Raw genomic sequence first — 22,916 nt, 5'->3', positions numbered from 1 at the left:
TTTGGGGTTTAAGGTTTAGGATTCAGGGTTTACAAATTTTATACCGACATAAAAAAAAATTTAATTTCAAACATATTTCACTCAATTATCCAAATCTAAAATAATAATTTGTTTTATATCTAAACTTGTTATTTTCCATTTTTTTTTTTCAATTGTGAATAATAAACTAGTTTGGGGTTTAGGGTTTACTAACATATTTCAATCAATTATTCGAAATATATCAAAATTTCAAATATCTCTATATATAATACTTAAGTTTCTCATTTACTTCTTACTCCTTTTTTCATACTCAATCAAATACTCAAGTTTTTCATTTACTCTTTACTATTTTCATACTCAATCAAAATCCTAAATGGAACACGAAGATGAAGAAGAAGCATTTGAAGTAATGCTTGAGGTGCAACAACAAATTAGAGAAAGAGAAAATAAAAGAAATGTTAAAGGTGAAGAACAACCAATAGAAAGTGAAGAAGTGACAAAAAATGGTAAAGGTGAAGGTGAAGAAGTTGAAGAAATAGAAGATGCGACTAGTCGAGCAAATGAGATGCCGAGAAATCATCGACGACAAAGACAACCAAACCTAAATAATGAGGTAACACTTGATTAGAATGAATACAAAACACTTGATTGATTAAATGAATGAATGAATCTGCAAGAGAGCATTGATTAGAATGAATGCAAAATACTTGATTGATTGAATGAATGAATGAATGCAAAACACTTGAATGAATGAATCAACAACATTTAGAGCCCGAGCCCAAACGACACCTATAGGTTGTTTGGGGACTCTAGCAACTAACATGGCTGGGTCGTTTGGACCCTCTATGGAAGTACATGACTGGGTCGTTTAGGAACCCTATTGGCTGATGTGGCTGGGTCGTTTGGACTAAATTTAGTGAGAAGTTCATTTTTTTTTGTGACTTTGAAATCCCTCATTACACAAATTGTTTTAGACTCTTGTTTTATTCTATATGTAGGATCATTTGCCGCGATCCGAGAACCGATCCTCTACAAACTCAAATGACGTGGATTGTCAACCGATTTTAAGTATTACAAAAGGATTTACTACGAAAGAGGTATGATGGAGTAAGCATTGATTTCATTTTTTTTTATTTTCTAAATGTAATTTTATTAGTGTATTAATAATAGTTGTTGTTTTTTATGTGTTTAGGTCTTTCATACACGTAGCGAGGCAATTAGTTAGGCAACCGCTAGAGGAAAACAAGTTAATGTGGTTGTGGTAATTGAAAAGTCGGAGTATGCTAAGGGAAACCGAGTAGCAAGATTGAATTTGGCTTGCGAGTGCTCGGGTGTGTATCGGTTACACAAGAAGAAAGGTGAAGAGAGGACTAATAAGAGAAAGTCGGGAAGCAACAAATCAAGATGTTCATTTAAGTTAAAAGGTGTTTTCCAATGCGGCATTGTCGATAGTTGGAAAATATAAGTTAGAAATTGTATTCACAATCATGTATTGGCAAAGACCCTTGAAGGACATGCATTTGCTACTCGTCTGACCATTTCAGAGTTCGAGTACTTGTCAAAGATGAGTAAGTGTGGAATAAAGCCTAAATAAATTTTGGATTTCATCAAAAATAGGTATCATGAAAACATATCTAGTATATCCTAAGTTTACACTACAAGGTAGAAGGTGAGAAGATTGGATATGAACGGTCTCACACAATTGCAGAGATTGCGTGAGTTGTTAGCAAAAGAACATTATTTTGAGGAGTTGAGAGAGGATGAGAATACCGAGGAGATAACGGGGTTGTTATGGGCCCATCCAAAAGGTGTTAAGTTAACTCAGACTTTTCCAACAGTTTTCATGTTAGATGCTCCCTACAAAACTAACAGGTATCGGTGGCTGATAAATGTAAAAATTATCGTTTTACCTACTCTTAACTAATTATGCTAAGGATAAGTAAAAGCTTGTGTATTTACTTTATATCAAAGTTTTTATTCTCGATTATCTTGCGATATGGCAGAGTAAAGAATTCGTTCTACTCCTAATTTACTTGACGTAACAGTTTCTCTAACTTAACAATTCTATAATATCAACGAGAGCAATAATTGAATTAAACTAATATGGTGAAAAATAGCTAATTATGATATGCTAATTTATACTATGGCAATTTGATTATAAGATGTGAATGAGAAAAGAGGTATTAGGGGGATTTAATTCCACCTTGATTAAAACTTAATATGCTAGTATATATTTGTTGTAATTATAATCTTTATGTTTTCACATAAAGGTTGGATCTTTTTAATCCCTAATTATTCATGTCAATCTCTACCAAATAATAATTAGCATGTGAGGGAATTTAAACTCATTCTCATGGTGAATTAACTACCTTCTAAAGTGGAACAAATTACTATAACTTATTCTACACAAACACATCAAAGCTTCATCAACTCCTTCTAATGGAAGTTTAGCTATGAATCATGAGGCTATCATAAGCATAATAAAGAGAAGAAGACATAATTAAAACAATATAAATAACTTGGCTTTATTAATGGTGATTAGGCTAATAAAACATAAACTAGGGTTTAACTTAAGAAGAAAACTAATTTATTATATAATTTATTAACTAAAGAAGGGATTATTTGAGTTTAGCATTAGTCCTCTTTAATTATATAGAAGAGGGCTAAGTTTACAATTTTGTGCATGGATTTTGGAGCTATGTTTTGGGCCATTAAATCAAGCCCAAAACCTAATTACTTAAGTATTTTTTGTTGGAAATTACTGCAACAGATTTTTTGTCTATTTTTACTCCTCTTATTGGGTCAGAGCTTAAACCTTTAGAAAGCTCTTTCCGAGTCGGTCGTTTTGACATATAATAGGCCTAATTCTGAGGTCTGAGTCCAAAGATACGGCCTGCGGAAGTTCTTTTGACTTTTATGCTCTATTTCTGCGAGCGTTGACTTCGACTTTTCAGCTTTGACTGGGCTTTAAAAAAGGTTTTTTCTCCTTGAATCTTGACCTTTAATCATATAACTTCTTAGCAACCAATCTTTGCTCATTTCTCTTGCAAAAGTGACATACTTCTTCACATATTTGACTCCAGTACCTAAAATACACAAAAATACGTAAACAATACTAACTCTTATTTATTATACACATAATTGGTCTAAATGTAATATTATTAAGGGGTTAAAACTATAGTTTTAGGCTCATATAAAACCATCCCCAAACAACATTTTGCTTGTCCTCAAACAAATATGAGAAATTAAAATAAGTGACCAAAATGGAGTTCTAACTAACCTCGTTTCACCGAGTGTGATTGCATATATCGACCATATGCAATAAGGCCTTAAACCACTAAGAATTCCCTAGTGGACGAGTTATAGCCTCGTGAGAGTTTTTCAGAGAAGGTAATCACAAACTTCATTTATACTATAACGACTAAGAAATAAAATTAATGTTTCCTTATTTATTCTTAGATATCTATACATCTCACTAGCAATGAATACAGAATAATCAATTCGAAAACTAAACTAATACGGGCATAATAATCAATCATCTACGGATAAACATATATATAATGAACTACGCTATGAAATGCAATAACATGTATGTTTATAAAACTTTGGAATAACGTCCTTAAGTAGGTCCTCACAAATATATCAAGACAAAAACTCTCTGATTTTTCCACTCAAGTTTCGCTCACTCTAATGCGCAGTGGGCACACTTTACCTTACAAACTCAATGACGTACAAGGAAATCAAAGTCGATTAAACACATCTGCCACTTACTATCACACTAATCTATTCCTAATTGAGCTAGAGGTCTTTATTAGGTGTTACGGGGTTTAGGCGATGGTTTAAGAATGAAGGAAATAGATATTCAAAAGGATAAATCTGAGATAATATAGTCTTCAAAATATGTAACTAGATAAAACCTTGTTCTTACTTTGCTTCTACACTTTGTTTCCATCCTTAGCCATTTTTTTCTTTTTCTTTTGGCTTTTGACTCCTTTGATTATGTTTTTTGGAGTTCTAACTTTTTATTTTATTTATTTCTTTTCTTTTCTTTTCCTTGGATGGAAACTTTCTTTTCTTTTCTTATTTGAAGCAACTAACAAATTCTTGGTGTTCCACAGGTCTTTCTCTTTTCTTTTCTTCATTTCATCTTTATTCCCAGACTTATTCAAAAATGGGTAGGTTGATTTTTATTTTGTTTTGTTTTTGTAAAATGGTAAAGAATTTGTGGTTTATGAAAAGCTAAAGAAAGGCTTAAAGGGGAGACTAACGGAAAATAATTTCATATAGGTTTGAATTTCTGGCTATATTGATCCAAAAAGGGTATAAATTCTCGCTTAGGATATGGTATAGTGATCAAGTAAGTGGACATGTGATTTCTTTATTCGGAATTAACTTCTCCCTTGTGTCATTACTCAGATATTTCACTCATATAAGACTTTAGGCTATATTCTCATAGGATTTGTAGAATAAGTACTCTAGCCTAGATTTCATAAACTTACTGCTAATACAAATATAGATGCTCATGCAATATATTTATGGAAAGATGCAATGATTATTACCTACATATTAACCTAAATTTCTAAAAACTATTCTAATTTAAAAACTAACGTGAAACTTTTAGACTAATATCATCATGGAGAAGGAAACAATACCAATATTCCTAAGTGCATAGTATAAATACTTATTATTTTTATATTTTTTTTTTTTTACTAGAAAACAAGTGCATTTTATATATATATATATATATATATATATATATATATATATATATATATATATATATATATATATTTATATATATATATATATATATATCCTAATATGTGTCTTAAATTACGTGTTTCTATGCCACCCCCAAACAAAAACATGTTTTGTCCTCAAAGGATAGGAAATAAAAATGATAGAAAATACCATAGAAATGCGTGAAATTTTAAGAACACCTGCAAAACAAATTAAAAACATACTAGTATAGATAAAGAAAAACAGACGCAACTCTATATGAGTTTCACCCGTTATGGGAATAACATAAATTAAATTGCTTGGGACATAAGCAGACACTAACAAAAAATAAAACTTACCTCATATCCATCATTTAAGCGTTGTCCTCCTTTTCTAGGAAGAAGTGAGGTTCCTTTGCATCCTGCCACACCATGACAATTTGTTAGGCCTTATGCCATTTATCATCTACCTTTGCTAACCTGTTAAGCGCCACTTGGTCAGATGGGTTGTAAGGGGCAACCCAATTAGGTTGTAACCTCCACCCCAGCCAAGTCATTGCACGGAATGAGCGTATAATGCAATTGATGGGTCTCATAATGTGAACCCCAACCCAATCCGTGAAACGGGTACATAACTCAGGAAAGAAACATAACATTATGCGGCAAACCAAGACAGGCATAAGAAGACACTTATGCTTCATACTATGGGCTCACGTTAAACTGGACACTAAGGTCTGGGGAAGGTCATAGAGCATATGTCCCTCAGCTAGAGCAAGGAAGACGTACAAGTGGCGTTATTCGCAGAAGAAAAACGTCATTCCCCTAAGATATTCAGCATGATAAAAAACATAACAGTTCCCACGTTAAGGGACAAGTTACCAAGGGATACGTTATATTGCCCTTGGTCCTCTACACGAAAAATCCCTACCCCATAGGTCTCATGCAAAAACTCATAATTGTAGATATATATATTATCAACCAAATAGCCCCATGAGTTTTGGATTTCAGCAGATAGAAAAAGTCCAATAGTAAAGGCCAATAAGAACTTGGTTAAGTCCATTGTTTCATCATCAACTTAACGGTGACAAAGAACACTTGTTCCCCATCCGGTCGATAAAAGAACTTACAATGATCATAGAAATAAGCAGTAAGTTCAGCAGAATAAAATCCATCAGCACTTACCATTAAAGGTTGCCATCCTGCCTGTATAAATAAGTCGCGGAACTAAGACCCATAGGTGTTACTCGCGAACAAATCTTCGAAGGACTGCTCCAGTATGAGTTGAGGAGACTTCATATCAAACAAACACACTACGAAACTCCTGGAAGTGACTGCGGAAGAACCCAAAAATCAGAACTGAAGTTGTGTTGAGGTGAAGGCACTGGCATGCTTAAAATAGCCTATGGAAAGGCGCGGGTGCGCTCTGTGTATAGGGAAAAGATGGCGCAGGAGCGCTCCGGGTGCTGGAAGTGCTCTGAAGTGAAAGTGAAAGTAAAAGTGAGAAGTGTAAGGTGAGAGGTGTGGTGTTAAATTTAGAGTGAACCAAGGATTTATAGAGGACTAGTTTCTTAATCTAAGTTCCACAAATTGCCCAAATTGTTAAGGCAAGATGATGGAAAAAGAAAATTTCTAAATCCAAAATAGAAACAGACCAGATGCAGACTCCAAAATCAAACCAATAGCTTTTTGGCTGGAATTAAAATAGCAATCATCCAATTTCTAATCCTTGAGGTTGCACATGCAAACCAAGAATAGCTAATTCTAGTTACACCATATTTAGCAACATGCTCACATAAACCATATTCTCACAACCTTGCAATATTAACTTCCAAAACAGGTGGATAAGATAAAATACAATGCTAAACAAATAATGTCACCCCTAAACAAATCGGGAAGGTGGGATTCATGAAAAATAGATAGCATGCTTAGACAAAATTTAAATTAACTTGAAATTTAAATAACAACCAAATACATAATCCAATATTAACTACTTAACTAAACAACTGGGAATCAAATTCTACTAAAAATAGGAAAATTTTCTAAACAACAATAATCTAATCAACAACTAGCCACGAGAGGAGGATGGGCCAGAGCCATCCGTCCTACGTTGACGATGCTCATGCCTACCAGAGTCAGCAGAAGAAGAACCTCATGAGGTGGCAGGCGTCATAGAATTTCTACTTGAAACGTACGATGTTGCTCCATCAAGACATCCATAGCTTCCCAACGCTCCGTATTTCTCTGGACGAGAGTCTCCATGTTATCCTGGATGTCCTGGTGACTATTACTGAGCAATTGAATATTCTACTGCAGCTTAGCTTGGTTATTGAGAACGGTACCCTGCCTAGTCTGAATAGACTCACATAGGTCATTCAGAGAGCGTTGGCCTGTACGAATCATCTCATACTGAGTATGGAGAGTTCGCAGGCCATGATGAAGTAACGAGATGCGAGCCACATCCGTAGTAGCCCTTTCCAAAGCATCAGCGTCAAAACACATTGTGTTGTCCTCATTCGATACCGTCTCAAAACGTCTATCTTTCGGCAATCGCCAATCCCTCTTAATACATTCCCGATAGATACGTGCATTTTTGTCACACCCCGAATTTCGACAGAATTCGGAAAAACAAAATTTGTTCCCGACTCTTTGATTTTCGAGGTGTGATATGCACTCTCAACTTTCAAAAACTCATAAACAGTTTAAATATGCGGATAATTAAAAACCAATAAATTTTTTAACTTAAACAAAAGTCCTCTTCATTACAAAAATTCACAACTGAAAATCTATATCACCTCAAGGGAAAGCAAAACCTATCTTGAAATGAAACGCTAACGTAAACCACAAACAGCAACCAACATTCTTCAACACTAAACCTATCAAGACTTATCAACTATGTTCATTTAATGAGCACATCCGATAAGCAAACATGCAAATCGGGTCAGCATTATAAACAATGCTGATGTGAGTAGCCCTAAAATACAACATATACTTATACATATACATACACAATCCATAAGGCAGTTAGTTCCTCCACCGAGACGCCTTAACTTCCAACAACTAGTACGACATTCTTAACTACAATAAGTAAGGCAGATAGTTCCTCCACTGAGGCGCCTTAACTTCCCACTAACCACACAACAAACCATACGCATAATAAAAAGGCATTTAGTTCCTCCACGAGGCGCCTTAAGTTTTAACTAAACTAATGACCAGCCAAGCATATTCTATACTTACCGTATTTCATGCTCAATTACAGAGTGAGTCATCCCTACACAAGTAATTAGTTTGACCCACCCTTCTGCAAAACCATATACAATCATCTATCTAAAGATATATCATTAACCAACACATTACCATAATTATATTATTTAAGACTTTCTTTGTGTATCCCTAAAATCATGTCGTATCTATGTCTTACCTAGTTTCCCTGACTACCACAATCGCTTCCCAACGCCGAACATGTACATCTACATGCCTCCCCTCAGATAATGAACCACTCATATGAAAGCTACCCTAAAGCGGGGATATCGCATACCGTAACCCTCACACGGAAGCCATTATGTAAGTACTGTCATTATACGACATAAAATATCGCACGGCTCGTTCTAATTTTGCGAACGAAATAATCAAACCACTATTCGGCTACGCCAGAAGGGCCATTCAGATTCACTAAAATGCCATAAGGGCCAATCAAATTATTTACGCCCAAAGGGCCATTCAGATTCACTGAAACTCCAAAAGGGCCAATCATATCACATACGCCCATCACAAAGGCAAATCCCATGAGTTGTGGTAGCTAGGTTCTAGGATTTTCGTTACGTAATTTATTCAAGTGTCAGACATTCATGTCTCATAATAATTCCACTATATCACGTGCAGGTCAAATACCTTATTGCACTAAGCCACAATATTTAGAAATATCTCAATATATCTCATAACTACTTTCATTCTTTCACGTGCCAATATATTATTGTACTAAGCCACAATCCCGTGAGAAATATCCACAAATACTCTACTACCTCCTAGTAGCATCTCACAGATAAAATAATGGAGCGTTTATACATTTATTTCTCCAAAACTATTGTATTTAATATATATATCCCAACATATTATATAATGTCACAATTGCTTCAAACCTATCGCATAACATTTTTATAGCGTTTTAGGAATATTATATCTCCTAAAATTTCACTCTTGTCACGTGTCAAAAATACAAAATATCAACGTCACATCGGTCCTAGATAATGACAACCAAGTTTATACAGGCTTCCACAACATTCTATCATTTGATTTGTCCATACAATTTACAGTATAAAACGTAGCACAATTAAACAGTCCACAGCCCACAATCAAAGCCCAAAAATCTAAATATTTAAAGACCTCATTTTTTTTATCTATATTAAGTTATATGAACCGGCCCCAAAACCAACTTAGAAACTGGCCCAAAGAAAACAATAGTTAGTTTTGGCCCAAGCCCAAAAGTCTAAAACCCTTAAAGACTCACCTTGACCCATTTTAAGTCAAATGGGTCGGCCCAGAATAAAAATAGAAACTGGCCCCAAACCAAAAAGAAATGAACTGGCCCAACACAACTTAAAATGAAATGGGCCCAAAGAATACTAATAGGTTTCGGCCCAACTAACAAAACCAAAGGCTTTGGCCCAAAGCCCAAGCCCAAACCGACCAACAATGTCATCTTCTCCATCACCCACCACCAAATCCCTCCACCTAGCCACCAAATCGGCCCACCACTGCCCTCCCCTTTTAACCCACTGGTTTTAATCCCCATAAAAACCACTTAAACTTTAACAAAAGCATAAACCTAAAATCATTAAATCAAAACTCTTCCTCAAACTAGATCTGAAATTCGCGACCGCCATTAACGCTGGATTCAAAGCTTTCAACCCCCCACTCTACAACACTCAACCATACCCCCTACAATCAATCATAAATCAACCAACACAATCAAATCGAAAAATAGTTCAAAATATTTTACAGGATTATGTTTGAGTGAGCCGCCACGCGTCCTTCAAGCTTCGAACTCACTCAACCCAACGTCAATACCACATTCCCAACACTTCACCACAACCACCTAACATCATTCGATCATAACCACCTCAATAAGGGTTCAAAACCACAACCAGGAAAGTTCAAAATACTAGACCTGATCGATTCTCTCTTTTGGGCTTGGCGACGCCATTAACGGCCCATCAAGCTTCGACAGTTCAAATGTCGATTTTCGAGTCTCAACAGAGTTTCAAAAGACAGTTTAACCAATTTTAACAACTACATGGCAAATAATAATAACAGAATAATGAACCGAAAACATGAGCAGAAACCTTTAACAGTAAAGTTAGACGTGAAATAGAAAACTAACCTACTCATATTAATCCAAAGCTCCACGAATCCTTATTGTCTAAATCGTCGCACTCCAACACTTTAGCAAGCGAGCTTTTATCTCCGCCTCCATTTTTTTTATTTTATTTTTATCTCCAAAACCCTATTCTCTAGAAAAATATGTATATATACTTGGGTTCGAAACCTAAGCCCAACACAGACTCGGGCCCAGAAATCAGGCCCACATATCCCAAATCCAATTCAAATAATTTTAAATAAATAAATATGTATTTTAAATACGGGCGTTACAATTTTCATGCAACTTCAAATTAATCTTACCAGTCTTCGGAACACATCCCCAATGCATCATAACCTTCGTAATCAATGTAGGGAAGGCTGCGGTAAATTTACCAATCGATCTAATCTCACTTATGAAAAAGGTATGATGAAAAACTCATACCTCTTGTTCTGGAGGATCCAGAGAATGTGCAGACAATTCAAATTGATGTCACTTACTTTCGTGATGGCAATCATATTTCTACCAACTCACTGAGCCACAGCCAGCTGATTTCGTCTCAGAGACGTCTGACGAACACAATGCAAGTTCACATTGTAAACTCTTTCCAAGACAGTCTCCGGCCATTAATGGACCAATTCCACCAAACCGAGATTCCTCGCATCATGAAGTACAATGGGTCTTCGGTCAATGCCGAATCTTAGACAATACTCACCAGTAGTCAATTCCTCCGACTACCATTCACCTTCACAAAACATGACGACCATCAATCTCCCTCTTCTTATAAAAATCATACACCAAATCAGTTTGATAAAAATCCTCCTAAGAATACCACAATCCATGCCACTTCCTAATAACCATTTCGGCACCGAAAAAGGGTGAAAATTATGTTTGAGCAAAAACCTGTTCTGGAAGAATCTTTGGTGGTTGAGGAGCCATTGGGGTTTGGATTTTGAATTTAGGGTGAATGCAAGGTGGAGAAAAGTGAATTAAAACTCTATCGAAATTTGGAGTGAGGTCGAGTGGAGGTTAGGTCGCGGTTTTTTTTTTTTTTTTGTTGGGTGTTCTTGGAGGCGAGGAGAAGAAGAACTTCATGAAGAAGGGTTTTTCTCTTTTTTGTTTTTGGAAATCACGTCATGAAGTCATATGAGTGTACGTAAACCGCTTTTGGGCCCAAGCCCAAAACAAATTCAAAAATGCCCATCTTGTCTTATGCCTCGTAAAATTTTAAAACTAAAATTCCCTGATTAAGTTAACGGTCCGATTTTTTGCAAATGAGCTATATGAAAACGATCTTCATAGAAAATGAAATTCAATGATCTATATAAAACTCAAATCTAACCATGGTTAACATATAAGAAGATAGAAAATTCTTGAAGTCGTGAATGACATAAGTTATGTGATCAAAAGAAATCTAAATGTATAGATAGTGCCAACCCAAATCAAATTACTTACTAAACAACATAAACAACAAGAATATTAAGTTGAGTGATCAAGAAAGGGAAAGACCAACACCCCACCCCAATTTTTTTTTTTTTGAAAACATAGTTTAGAAAATTTGTTTTAAAAACGTGGGTCTTTTAAAGTCAGATTCCCGAGACTTACTAGATTACTGTTTATAGGGTTTTAATATATATATATGGGGAAGGATAGAGGCACATTCACTGTAGCCACATTCTAGCCACATTATAAATTAATCCAAGCAAAATCGTGGACTTAAAAGTTGAATTGAATGCTGAATTTTTGTAGATATAATCTCCCCACCATGGAGAACATGCTCATAAAAATTCAGCTCATTCAAAGAAATCTAACCTTAGAACATGCTCACAAAATTTTTGGACCGTTAGATAAAAAGCTAAAAATGAACACTAATTTTTACATAGTTAGACATATCCAAATATTATAATTTTTTGTGAGAATGATCTTTATGGTGGGGAGATCATCTCCATCAGAAACTAGACCTTAATTCATTTGTATGTGAAAAATGTGGCTATAATGTAAAGATAAGAATGTGGCTATATATATATATATATATATATATATATATATATATATATATATATATATATATATATATATATATATATATATATATATATATATATATATTTAATTTTTTTATGAATAAGTTTAATATAAAGGAAAACAATAAAAACAATAAAGACATAACTTACTCCATAGAGAAACATGACTAAAAACTGAGAAAAAAATGCAAGAGTGAAAAGCGTGAATTATGTTAAATGTGGACTTAGGATCCGTACTTTCATGCATACACACTCCAAAGGAGAGCCCGTTACCTTAATGGTGCACTCTCCAATATATGAAAATGAAAAGAAGTACACCAAACAGCAAAGGTCAGTCCTTATAGACAAGGTCCTGTAAAAGGACATCCTCCACGTCTGGGGACATTAACTCATGAAAATATTTTAATCGTTGGTCATTAACTTGAAAGGTACTGTTGTCCTTGAGATTTACCAAGGTGATTGCCCCATAAGGGGTGACTTCAGTAACCATAAAATAACCAGACCAACGGGTTTTTAATTTTCTTGGGAAAATATGCAAACAGGAGTTGTAAAGCAAAACCTTTTGACCAACCACAAACTCTTTACGCAAAATTTGTTTATCATGAACACGTTTCATGTTAGCTTTATAATTCTTTTTTTGAGATCATAGGAATCACTACAAATTTCTTCAAGCTCATTTAATTGTGATTTGCGTTTGACACCGCCTCATCAATATTGAAGTTAATGCTTGTTATAGCCCACATAGCATGGTGCTCCAATTCAACAGTAAATGACAAGGTTTTCCAAACACAAGTCTAAAGGGGAGACATTCCTATAGAGTTTTAAAAGGCATCCGATATGCCCATAAAGCATCGCTTAGATGCTTAGACTAATCTTTCCGATCGTAATTGACATTGTTTCTAATATTTTTAATTTTACTATTAGAGATTTCTACTTGGCCACTAGTCCAGGGATGATAAGGAGTAACCACCTTATAGGTAACTCCATACTTCTTAACTAAAGAAGCAACAACTCTATTACAAAAATGCGTTCCACCATCACTGATGATAGCTTTAGGGATACCAAAACGGCAGAAAATATATTCCTTAACAAAAAACACAACTGTCCCCATACATCAAAAAAATTTACAACCATAATGGGATTTAAAGGCATCATATTATGTTTAGTGATACGCCCAAGTTGTTGGCAATGAACACATATCTTGCAGTGAACTTGGGCATCTTTAAAAAGGGTAGGCCAATAAAAACCACATTGCAGAACTTTAGCTACCGTTTTCATACCACTAAAATAGCCACCACACTCTTTGTCATGGCAGAAAGATAAAACCTCATTATATTCCCACTAGGGAATATAACGACGAATAATCTTATCCGCACAATACTTAAAAAGGTAGGGCTCATCCCAGTAGTATAGCTTAACTCTGGCAAAAACTCTTTTACATTCATTTCGTGACCAAACATCAGGAAAAATATAAGAAGCTAAATAATTCACAATGTCGGCATACCAAGGTGTAAAAAAAATAGAATAAAGATGCTCATCAGGAAAAAAAAAAAAAAATGTATGAACTTCGGAATCACTATCACCGCCATTGGTCGGTCTAGATAAGTGATCGGCAACTACATTTTTGACCCAATCGCTTATCCTTAATTTATAGGGTAAATTTCTTGAGAAGAATCCAACGAATCAATTTTTGTTTAGCATCCTTCTTGGCGAGAAGGTACCTAAAAGCTGCATGGTCAGTGTAGACTAAGGTCTTTGAACCAATCAAATAACGGCAAAACTTATCTAAAGCGTAAACCATAGCTAAAAATTTCTTTTCTGTAGTAGTATAATTTCTTTAAGCATCGTTTAAAGTTTTACTAGCATAATAAATAACAATGGACTTATCATCTAGTTTCTGGCCTAACACGAAACCAATGGCAGATAATCGCTAAGCGTCACATAAGCTCGAAAGGTTTAGACCAATTGGGAGGTTATATAATCGGTGCAGATGTTAAAGCGGCTTTTAAAGTTTCAAAAACTTGTTTGCAGTCATAATTAAAATCAAATATGACATCTTTTAAAAACAGATTAGCTAAAGACCTATCTAATTTGGAAAATTTCTTGATAAAACGCCTATAAAACCTCAGATGGCCTAAAAGGCTCTAATGTCACGAAATAGTCCGTGGTATAGGTAGAGATACTGTTTTATCTAATTTGGCCTTATCTACTTCTATGCCATCACTAGATACAATATGACCTAACATTATTCTTTTCTTTACCATAAAATGACATTTCTTCCAACTTAAAACCAAATTATTCTCCTCACACCAAGTTTACACCTTGGAAAGGTTAGACAGGCATTCATGAAAGAGTCTCCATAGATAGAAAAATCATCTATGAAAACTTCCATGAAGCTCCACCATGTGTCACTAAATATATGAAGCATACACATTTGGAAGGTACCGGGGAGCATTACAAAGGCCGAAAGACATTCGTTTATAGGCATATATTCCAAAAGGAAATATGAAGGTAGTCTTGTCTTGGTCGTTAGGGATCGATAATGATTTGAAAATAGCCGAATAAGCCATCTAAAAACAATAATAAGCATGACCAAAGGCGTTTGAGCATCCGATCTATAAAAGATAAAGGAAAGTGATCCTTTTGTGTCATAGCGTTTAAGCGTCTGTAATCAATACAGATCCTCCATTTTATAAGAACTCATGTGGAAACATATACACCCACAACATTATGAACAACGGTAACCCCGATTTCTTAGGAACTACGTGAATGGGGATTACCCATTCGCTATCGGAGATGGGATATATGATACCCACATCGAGTAACCGTAAGATTTCTTCTCTGACTACCTCTTTTATGGCAGGGTTCAAGCGACGCTGAGATTTGCGTGAAGTCTTCGTATTATCCTCCAAATGTATGCGATGCGTGCATACACTAGGGTCAATCCCCTTAATGTCGTATAGGGACCAACCGATCGCTGAACGATGTTCCCTAATCACCCTAATCAAATGTGCCTCTTCATCAGCAGATAACTGAGAAGATATGATCACCAGATGGCTACCATCCGAATAAAGCTGGATATATTTCAACTCAACAGGAAGATGTTTAAGCACATGGGTGGGAAGAATGGGTAAAAAGGATTTCGGAGGGTCCTCGTCTTGAGTAATGAAGACTTGTTTAGGTAAAAGGTCTTCAAACTCGGAAGATATAGCTATAAAAGGATCTAAGATAGGAGTAGACTTGAAAAGGGCATTGACTTCCTCTAAGTAGGAGTCATCATCGAAGTCAGAACTTCCGAAGGAAAGGAATTTGTGCATCTGATTCTCTGGAAATGTATTGTTGAAATAATCTTGAGCTAAACTCTTGATCATGCTAACTTCCCCATTGATAGTCGTATCGAGTAACTGTCGCATTATTTTGAAAATATTTATCTCAACAAAAATATGGCCAAAGGACATGGACATTGAACCATCGTGGCAGTTTATGAGCGCGTTGGTAGTTGCCAAGAAAAGACGTCCTAAAATAATAGGAACAGAGTCGTTAGCAACTTCTGTGTCTAGGATAACGAAGTCTGCTGGGTAGTAAAAAATCTTGAACTTTAACCAGCACGTTTTCAACCACACCCTTAGGGTACTTAAAAGAACGACCAGCTAATTGCAATGTCGTACGTCATTTTAGTTGGTTGTATCTCTTGTAGACCTATTTGTTTATAAAGATAATAAGGGAGTAAGTTAACACTCGCCCCCAAGTCTAATAGCGCAGTCGTCATGTCGGTATTCCCTATGGTGCATTATACAATAGGATGACCAGGGTCCTTGTACTTAACGATTTTATTATGTTCAGATAGTGTAGGAAACTGTTCAGTTAAAAAGGCGTTTTTTGGAATGTTCATTTTCTGCCTAGTAGTGCACAACTCTTTTAGAAACTTAGCATGTTGTGGTAATTTTTTAATAGCGTCAAGAAAAGATAGGTTTATTGTTAGATTTTTAAAAACTTTCCTAATCTTGTCAAAATTTGTATCCCTGTTTAACATTGCTAGTCTCTGGAGAAACGGTGGATTCTCTCTATATTTAGCATAAGGATCAAAAAGAGATTTAACCTTAGTCACTTTCCTCTTAGGTTACGGTTTAATTGGTACCTCTACGGGAGTAGGATATTCAGTTTCTACTTCGGTATCTAGTAAATTTTCAGTTATAATGACCATTAGTGGGGTAACAACAGGCATAGTTATGACGTTATCAACCACTCTGCCAGAACGGAGAGTGGTGATGACATTTAACTCACCTACGTTAAATTATCATTATTAGTATTACCGGTTACTTCAAAGAATGTGTTTGGCGTTTTCGAATTTGGTATAGCTTAATCTGAATCACACCTTTTCGGTTGGGCTTTCTTAGGTTAACTATTGTATGGAATTTTATATGGATTGTAATATCCGTTGGTTAGCTTGCATGTAGGCTTCAAACAATTCGGTTGTGAAGGTGTAGTGGCCCGCGGTGGTGTGCTGGAACTATCTCCGCGTTGATTATTAACGAGTGGGGTTCGCGATAGTTGTTATTAACCAGAATGATATCTCTATTAGTATTATAATTATTATAATTACCTTGTTCTTGTCTCGGTGGATCTTGGTTGTAATTGTTTGCTAGCCTAACATTTTGATTATTAAACCCCGGAGGTATAACTTGTTGGTTATTCTGCCAACCGAAGTTGGGGTGTTGTCTCCAAGGTGTGTTAGGTTCGCTATTTACGGAGCAAACATTATCCGGCTGTGCGGGTGGTTGTTCATAGAGGAGAGGACAATAGGAATCGGTATACTCAAGGCCGTAACAAAAATTACATGAAAGAGAGTTTATGTTCATGACAGGAGTAAACTTATGTTGAATAGAAATGACTTCTACCTTTTTTGTGAGAGATTTGATTAGAGTTCTAAGCTCGGGATCAGATTTAACTTCAAACATACTGGCAGCCTTAACTGTAGAAGAAGAATTAGTGGAGCGGGGGATGTCATTACCCCCCTAGTTATTTTGATGCTTAGATTGATCTTCTAAAAACCTATAAGTCTCTGAGGCACCTTTACTAAAGAAACTATCCCCAGTTATTATATCAAGAACCTCTTTATGGTGATGTAAAAGCCCTTTGAAAAAGACACGAACAAGCGTGTCTTTCACAAGGTTATGATGTGGACTTGATGAGAAGATCAGTGAAACGATTTCAGGCCTCTGAAAAGGATTCATGAGGATTCTGGCAGAAGAAATAAATTTTTTGAAACATTTCATCTGTCTTCAGTGGTGGGTAAACTGTTCCATGAACAATTGAACGAGTTTGGCCCATAAGTTCACAGAATTAAGCGTTTGGGCAGTTAACCAAGACGCCTTATCGACTAGGGTGAAAGGAAACACCCTAAGTTTAATTTGTTCTGAACCTACGGTAGGATGATGAAATATGGTAAGAACTTGTTCTATCCTACACATATGCTGATAAAGCTTCTCGTGGTCTAACCTATGAAAAACCGGTAACAAATTAAATATATTCGGGAGAATTCAAAAATCCCCCACTGGGTCTGCAAGAATGATGCATGGCTTAGGGCTATCATTTAGGGCTTTGTAAAAGTCAAAGAAAGGAGTCTCTATTTCGTTAACCATTAATGCAGGTGTAGTGTGTGTAGTGTGTGAATGCACAAAATCAAGTTTTGTTTTTGGTTTGTTTTTGGTTTTTTTGGTGAGTACGTGAGAGAGATGATACCGGTTGAAAAGGTTATTCCCAGTTATGCGCGATTTAGGTAGGGGTATATTGGGCTTGCTTTGGACTTCACTGTTTGGGTTTAGGCTGGAGGCTGCTCAATCCAATTCCTGTGGCGCCCAATGCAGGACTCTTTAAAAGTCATATAAAGACTTAAGCGACCAACAATTGTCATTTCCTGAGCAGGCCATATATTCTAACTTAATGCTCATCATTCATCTTAGAGCAAGTCCAATGGGGGGCTACATAGGCTGCTACCCCAACCACAAAAATATCATTCTAATGGGGCTGCTAAAAGGGTATTAAATTTGGAAAGAGTAAAAAACTCAGCTAAAATTAAGATCTTCGCTAGCAGCTGCTATAATAAGTTCGGGAGACGGACAACATAGTTTCTACTGTCCGTGTATTAAATTTCGACGGATGGCAGAAATTGTGTCGTCCGTCCAAAAAAAATTCAACTTAAGTTATAAAATAATGGACAGACGGTAGAAACTATGTCATCTGTATCATTTAGCACTTCAGAATAGAAAATGCGATTGGATTGGCTTTTTTAATTTTGGAGTGCCAAATTTGACTGGGCAAGCGAAAAAGCCTGTGTGGTACCTTGTAGTAGCCCAATTTAACAGCTCTGCACTGTACTTGGTTTTATAGGTGAAGTTTGGTCCTTGCTAAAATGCTGGCCTCTTTGCACGTGGTTTGGCAACGTTTTCAAACTTTTTCAGAATAAACGATGAAATTACGATTTTGCCTATACAAAATCCAAAAAAAAATATTTTAAATACTAAATTACACCAAAATAGTGTTCATTCTATTATATTTTTCTAATATAATAATAATAATAAGATATAGTAAGATTTTGGTAATCATACATACACTCATACAGTGGGGGGGCCTTGGCTACCCTACAAATTTTAGGACAAGACTTTCAACCGATGAATCACTGCCAAAGATCAAGACATCCACATTGGCTTTATCACGGATGAACCAATAACACGCGACATACGAAACATAGATACAGAACTTATATTGGAATTATAGGTTATGCCAGGAAGAGGTACGTGAATATGCCAAGTTCAAGTGTACTGTGTTCACTTCAGCAATCACTGTCATTTTCACGGGCAGTTCATATTTTTGTGACTAATGCTCTTTTTCTTTTTCTTTTTTGGTAACTGACTCAATGCTCATTTGATCTGAATATCTGATACAGATTGTATTTACTGGTGCAGCCCGGCCCTTGCTAAAATGTAAAGTTTTATCCAATTTCGGAAGTCATGCACAATGGGAGGCCTTTAGTTTTTTGGACTGACGCAACAAAAATCATTTTGATCCATGTGTTCACATGCAAGGTTGATACAGGGGCTATTATGAGGATGTGATTGAACTGAGCTCCTGAGCTAGTTGAAGAAGGTACTCCATGTTGACTTCGGGATAATGCTGGAGAAGATTTAAGTTAGCAGTGAAATCCCCACTCAACAGCCTACTTCTCATACTCAGAAGCATTGCGCAACAGACTCGGAGCAGCATTTCCTGTCCCAACAATGTTACCAAATCGAAATCAGTCAAGCGATAAAAGGGTATCATTATCCGTAGCAAGAAAAAACAGGCAATAAATTATTGGTGGGGATATTTGAGCCATTTGACAAGTCATGGACAACTTATTCAGTATACATACATCTGATCTTCCAATTGGTGATAAGTGAAGAGGCCTTAAGATTTGTATATTTGAACGCAATGCTTTAGACACCCAATATAGGATTATAAATCTCAACATATGTAAACTAAAACGACCCTATACATCAAAATCCTAGAATAGTAGAAGAGCAAAGCTAGTGTGCATTAGGAGAGAGAGTGGTGTATTGAATTTAGGCCACTCATACTGGTGTATTGCTCCACAAAGTACTGTCCAAGGCCTAAAAACCTGCCCACGAGTACACCCTGCGCACCCTAGATGTCCTCATAGTAGAATACCAAAAATCATGTTATTCGATAACTTCTCCAATGCCACTGGTAATAAAGCGCTATTAGAACCGTTCACATTTGCTAATATACAAACCCTCCTACTATAAGACAGACAGTTCGATCTCTAGGTAGAGGCACAAAATTTACTGGTCATACACTAAGATACAGGACAAACACTATCTCCTCTGCTGTCACAACTTGAATCCCATTCATTTGATCATTTCATACTATTGAAAGGCACAATTGGACGCAAGGGGAGGAGGAGTGTGAAGTACACATATATCGTATGAAGGACCATATCCATAATTGGACAAGGGCAGCTACCTAAATGTGTTCCCTTTGGCATAAATTAAACTGGCAAAGATAATGGGCATTGATGCATGAAAGAGATATACACCTGGACTCCAGAAGGAGAACCTAGAAGAGAATCCCATATTCTCAAAATGGAAGTGAACTTAAATTCCTGAGTTAGGAGCAATGTGATCCACCTAAATGCGTAGAACTGGGGATTGACCTGCATAGGAGTATGAAAATCAGCTGCGAGTTCTACTTGTAATGGTGACTCGTACTAGAGAGTTTAGCTTGATAGAAAATCCGTTAATGCAGGTAATTAAACTCGGTTGAGATTGTAGTACTACAGCAACTTCAAAATCTTACAAACTACAATCATTAGCTATATTGCCCTTTTACTTCTTACTGAATGACTCACGAGTTTATACGTATACCTTGTTTATATCAAGATGCCGCCACAACTCCTCATCGTTATTTTTTAATAATTCTGCCAAGTGGGAAAGGGTAGAGTGGATCCCCACTGAACTATTATCTAGTGCTTCACAAAAGTGATCCACAGAATCACTCAACAGTCGCACAAAACAACAAAAACTGTCTGGTTCTGCATTCGACTGCACGATGGACCAGAGTTAACTTGATTTTAGCATATGATCATATATATGAAAATAGCTGAAATTAAGGCAAACCATTTGATATAAATGAATGAGGTCTCTAAATGAATATACGCCCACAAGTAAAATGAGAAGCAAGTGGCATGACACGATTATTCTGATTAGAACTAGTACTCAACATTTGCGCTTACCTTACTAGCTGATTTTCTGACATCATTTACAATAAAGCTGATATGGATAAAAAGAAAATCTAAGTAACTAAGTGTCTCTTACAGCGTTTTTCTCATCAGGGTCAGTGCAAAATACATGGTACAGTGGGGCCAAAACTTCATTCATTCCTTGCACATAACGAATTGCTGGATTTAGTTTTGCAAATAGGAGAAGAACATTTCTCATTGATTGCTGTAATCAAACACAACGACAAATTTATCATTCAGTGCATATTATTTTTGTGTAGATCGAAACTGATAAAAGTACATTTATAATAGGCATGGAAGAGAATTTTGGGATTAGCTACCCGGTTTCTGCAACTTAAAGATGAATTTCCTGAAAAGAACTTCATGCCTGGGTGGGTGCGTTGCAAATCACGATCTATCTGCTCCCCTATCTCTGCATCCTAAAACAGACATCAGTCATAGTTTGTAGGGGAGGGCCATGAATATTATAAGGTTTCCGAAAGTTCAAGGTAAAATATCTTCTTACCTGAAAATATTGATGCCAGATACTAGTATTTCCCTCACTGAGAGGGTGATCTGAATGTAAAATCTCATGCCTCCGTAGAAGTCCAGCTGCACCACAGACCTTGTTTTGCTCACTGGAAACCAGAGACTCATCCTTTCTTCTCGTGACTTCTGACTGTCTAGATTAAAAATTTACTTGGTCACTGGGATTCATAGTGAATTACTGGAGATAGCTATATATTGGTAAAGAGAGAACTAAGAGAAGTAGGCCAGCAAATAACAAATGGTCGAGTCAGAAAGTTAGTCTGATCTAAATCACTAAATGTGAAGGCAGTAATAATCTTACAGGATTAGAGAGAAGCTCATCTTTTAGAGCAGCATATTTTGATCGGTTCGCAGCTAATTCTCCTTCCCACAAGTCTTGAGAAGCAGGCAAGTAACCTAAGAGTAGCTATTAGTTTAAAAAACACCAAACAACTATCAGTGAAGTTGCAGCAAACATCAGTGTTTAGACTTGCCATTGAATTTTCCAGATCTTTATACAAAAAGTTGTTTCTGTCAAACTAAATGGAGTAACTCCAGATAGGAAATATATTTTATTTAGGGAAAATTAGTAAGAAGTGAACACTCTAAAATTGCGTGACTTGAGGGTATCTATCTAATACAATAGACATTCAATATCCACTGCAATTCACTATTATTACTTATTAACTGCACAGTTTCTAACCATATATATGCGTGGATACAATCACAAGTACTAGTAATAATAAACCTTCCAAGCTGTAGCACGCAATCCTCCTTCGTGAGGAAGACCAGTAGAAGCAATCCTTTGCAGTCGTTCTAGATTTATAGTCTTCTGAGAAAGCTAACCAACGAAAGATAAGAGTAAGCAAATGAGACGCCGTAGTGAAGATTAAAATTCAAGAGAGTTCAAACTTAGAAAACAAATTAAACAAACATTTCCAATCTCAACTGTGAAGACATGAAGAAACCCCTAACATTCGATAATTTCGATTCCATTCATTATTTCTCATGTACATCATCATTTTTTATTTTGGTTAAGTTTTCTCTCAATCTTATAAAGCACAAATTTAAAAGGATAAACTTTTCCCAAATTTAAACAAAAAAACTCAACAATCACTAAAACAAGAACCAAACTGGATAAAAAAACTCACCAAAAAATCCAATTCAGATTGTTTGTCATTTGTATCAAGGATCACAGGACCACAAATCTGCTTCGGAATCTCTTTCATCGATCTACTCACAATCTCTATATCGAAATTCTCATACCCGTTTCCTATATATTCTCCTAATTCCTTCAAATGAAACGTTTCAAGCTCTTCTTCCATAATCTGGAAATCCAAACCATCTACTTCTACTTCTTCTTCTTCTTTCTTATTTTCAAATCTATTAACTACCAAGCTGCTTAGCCGATGAGAAATCTTAAATTTTCCTTTCAGCATTGTTGCATTGATCAAGAAAAATGAAAAAATTGGCTCGGGCTTGAGCTATATTTGACTCATGGCGCGAGTAGCTGTTAGTTGTTACTTTGAAAAGAAGGG

At 36.0% G+C, this 22,916-nt stretch overlaps 1 protein-coding gene across 3 annotated transcripts; it reads right to left on the bottom strand.

The window, feature by feature from the left end:
• Window positions 1–18,885: 18,885 nt before the first annotated feature.
• LOC147507724 (uncharacterized) lies at window positions 18,886–22,867 on the bottom strand. 3 transcript variants are annotated; one of them, XM_086600416.1, is made up of 9 exons: window positions 22,530–22,867; window positions 22,127–22,219; window positions 21,701–21,805; window positions 21,377–21,529; window positions 21,192–21,290; window positions 20,948–21,076; window positions 20,498–20,674; window positions 20,170–20,286; window positions 18,886–19,340 (listed from the first exon to the last, which is right to left on the bottom strand). In XM_086600416.1, the coding sequence occupies exons 1-9, from the start codon at window positions 22,815–22,817 to the stop codon at window positions 19,176–19,178; spliced, it is 1,326 nt and encodes a 441-aa protein (XP_086456542.1). In that variant the 5' UTR covers window positions 22,818–22,867; the 3' UTR covers window positions 18,886–19,175. The 3 variants fall into 3 exon arrangements, with proteins under 3 accessions (XP_086456542.1, XP_086456544.1, XP_086456543.1); XM_086600418.1 differs by lacking the exon at window positions 20,498–20,674; XM_086600417.1 differs by lacking the exon at window positions 21,701–21,805.
• Window positions 22,868–22,916: the final 49 nt, after the last annotated feature.

Source organism: Coptis chinensis, chromosome 3 (genome assembly GCF_015680905.1).
Source record: "Coptis chinensis isolate HL-2020 chromosome 3, ASM1568090v1, whole genome shotgun sequence".
Lineage (NCBI taxonomy): Eukaryota > Viridiplantae > Streptophyta > Magnoliopsida > Ranunculales > Ranunculaceae > Coptis > Coptis chinensis.
This window is presented reverse-complemented; position numbering and strand designations above follow the sequence as displayed.

What these genes read in the sequence shown, in the direction of transcription:
- LOC147507724 (XM_086600416.1), bottom strand. Translation starts at nt 22,817, where the DNA reads ATGCTGAAAGGAAAATTTAAGATTTCTCATCGGCTAAGCAGCTTGGTA. An exon ending in AATCTGAATTGGATTTTTTG is followed by an intron (nt 22,220 to 22,529) that starts GTGAGTTTTTTT and finishes TTCGTTGGTTAG; the next exon opens with CTTTCTCAGAAGACTATAAA. An exon ending in TCTGGCATCAATATTTTCAG is followed by an intron (nt 21,291 to 21,376) that starts GTAAGAAGATAT and finishes TGTCTGTTTTAG; the next exon opens with GATGCAGAGATAGGGGAGCA.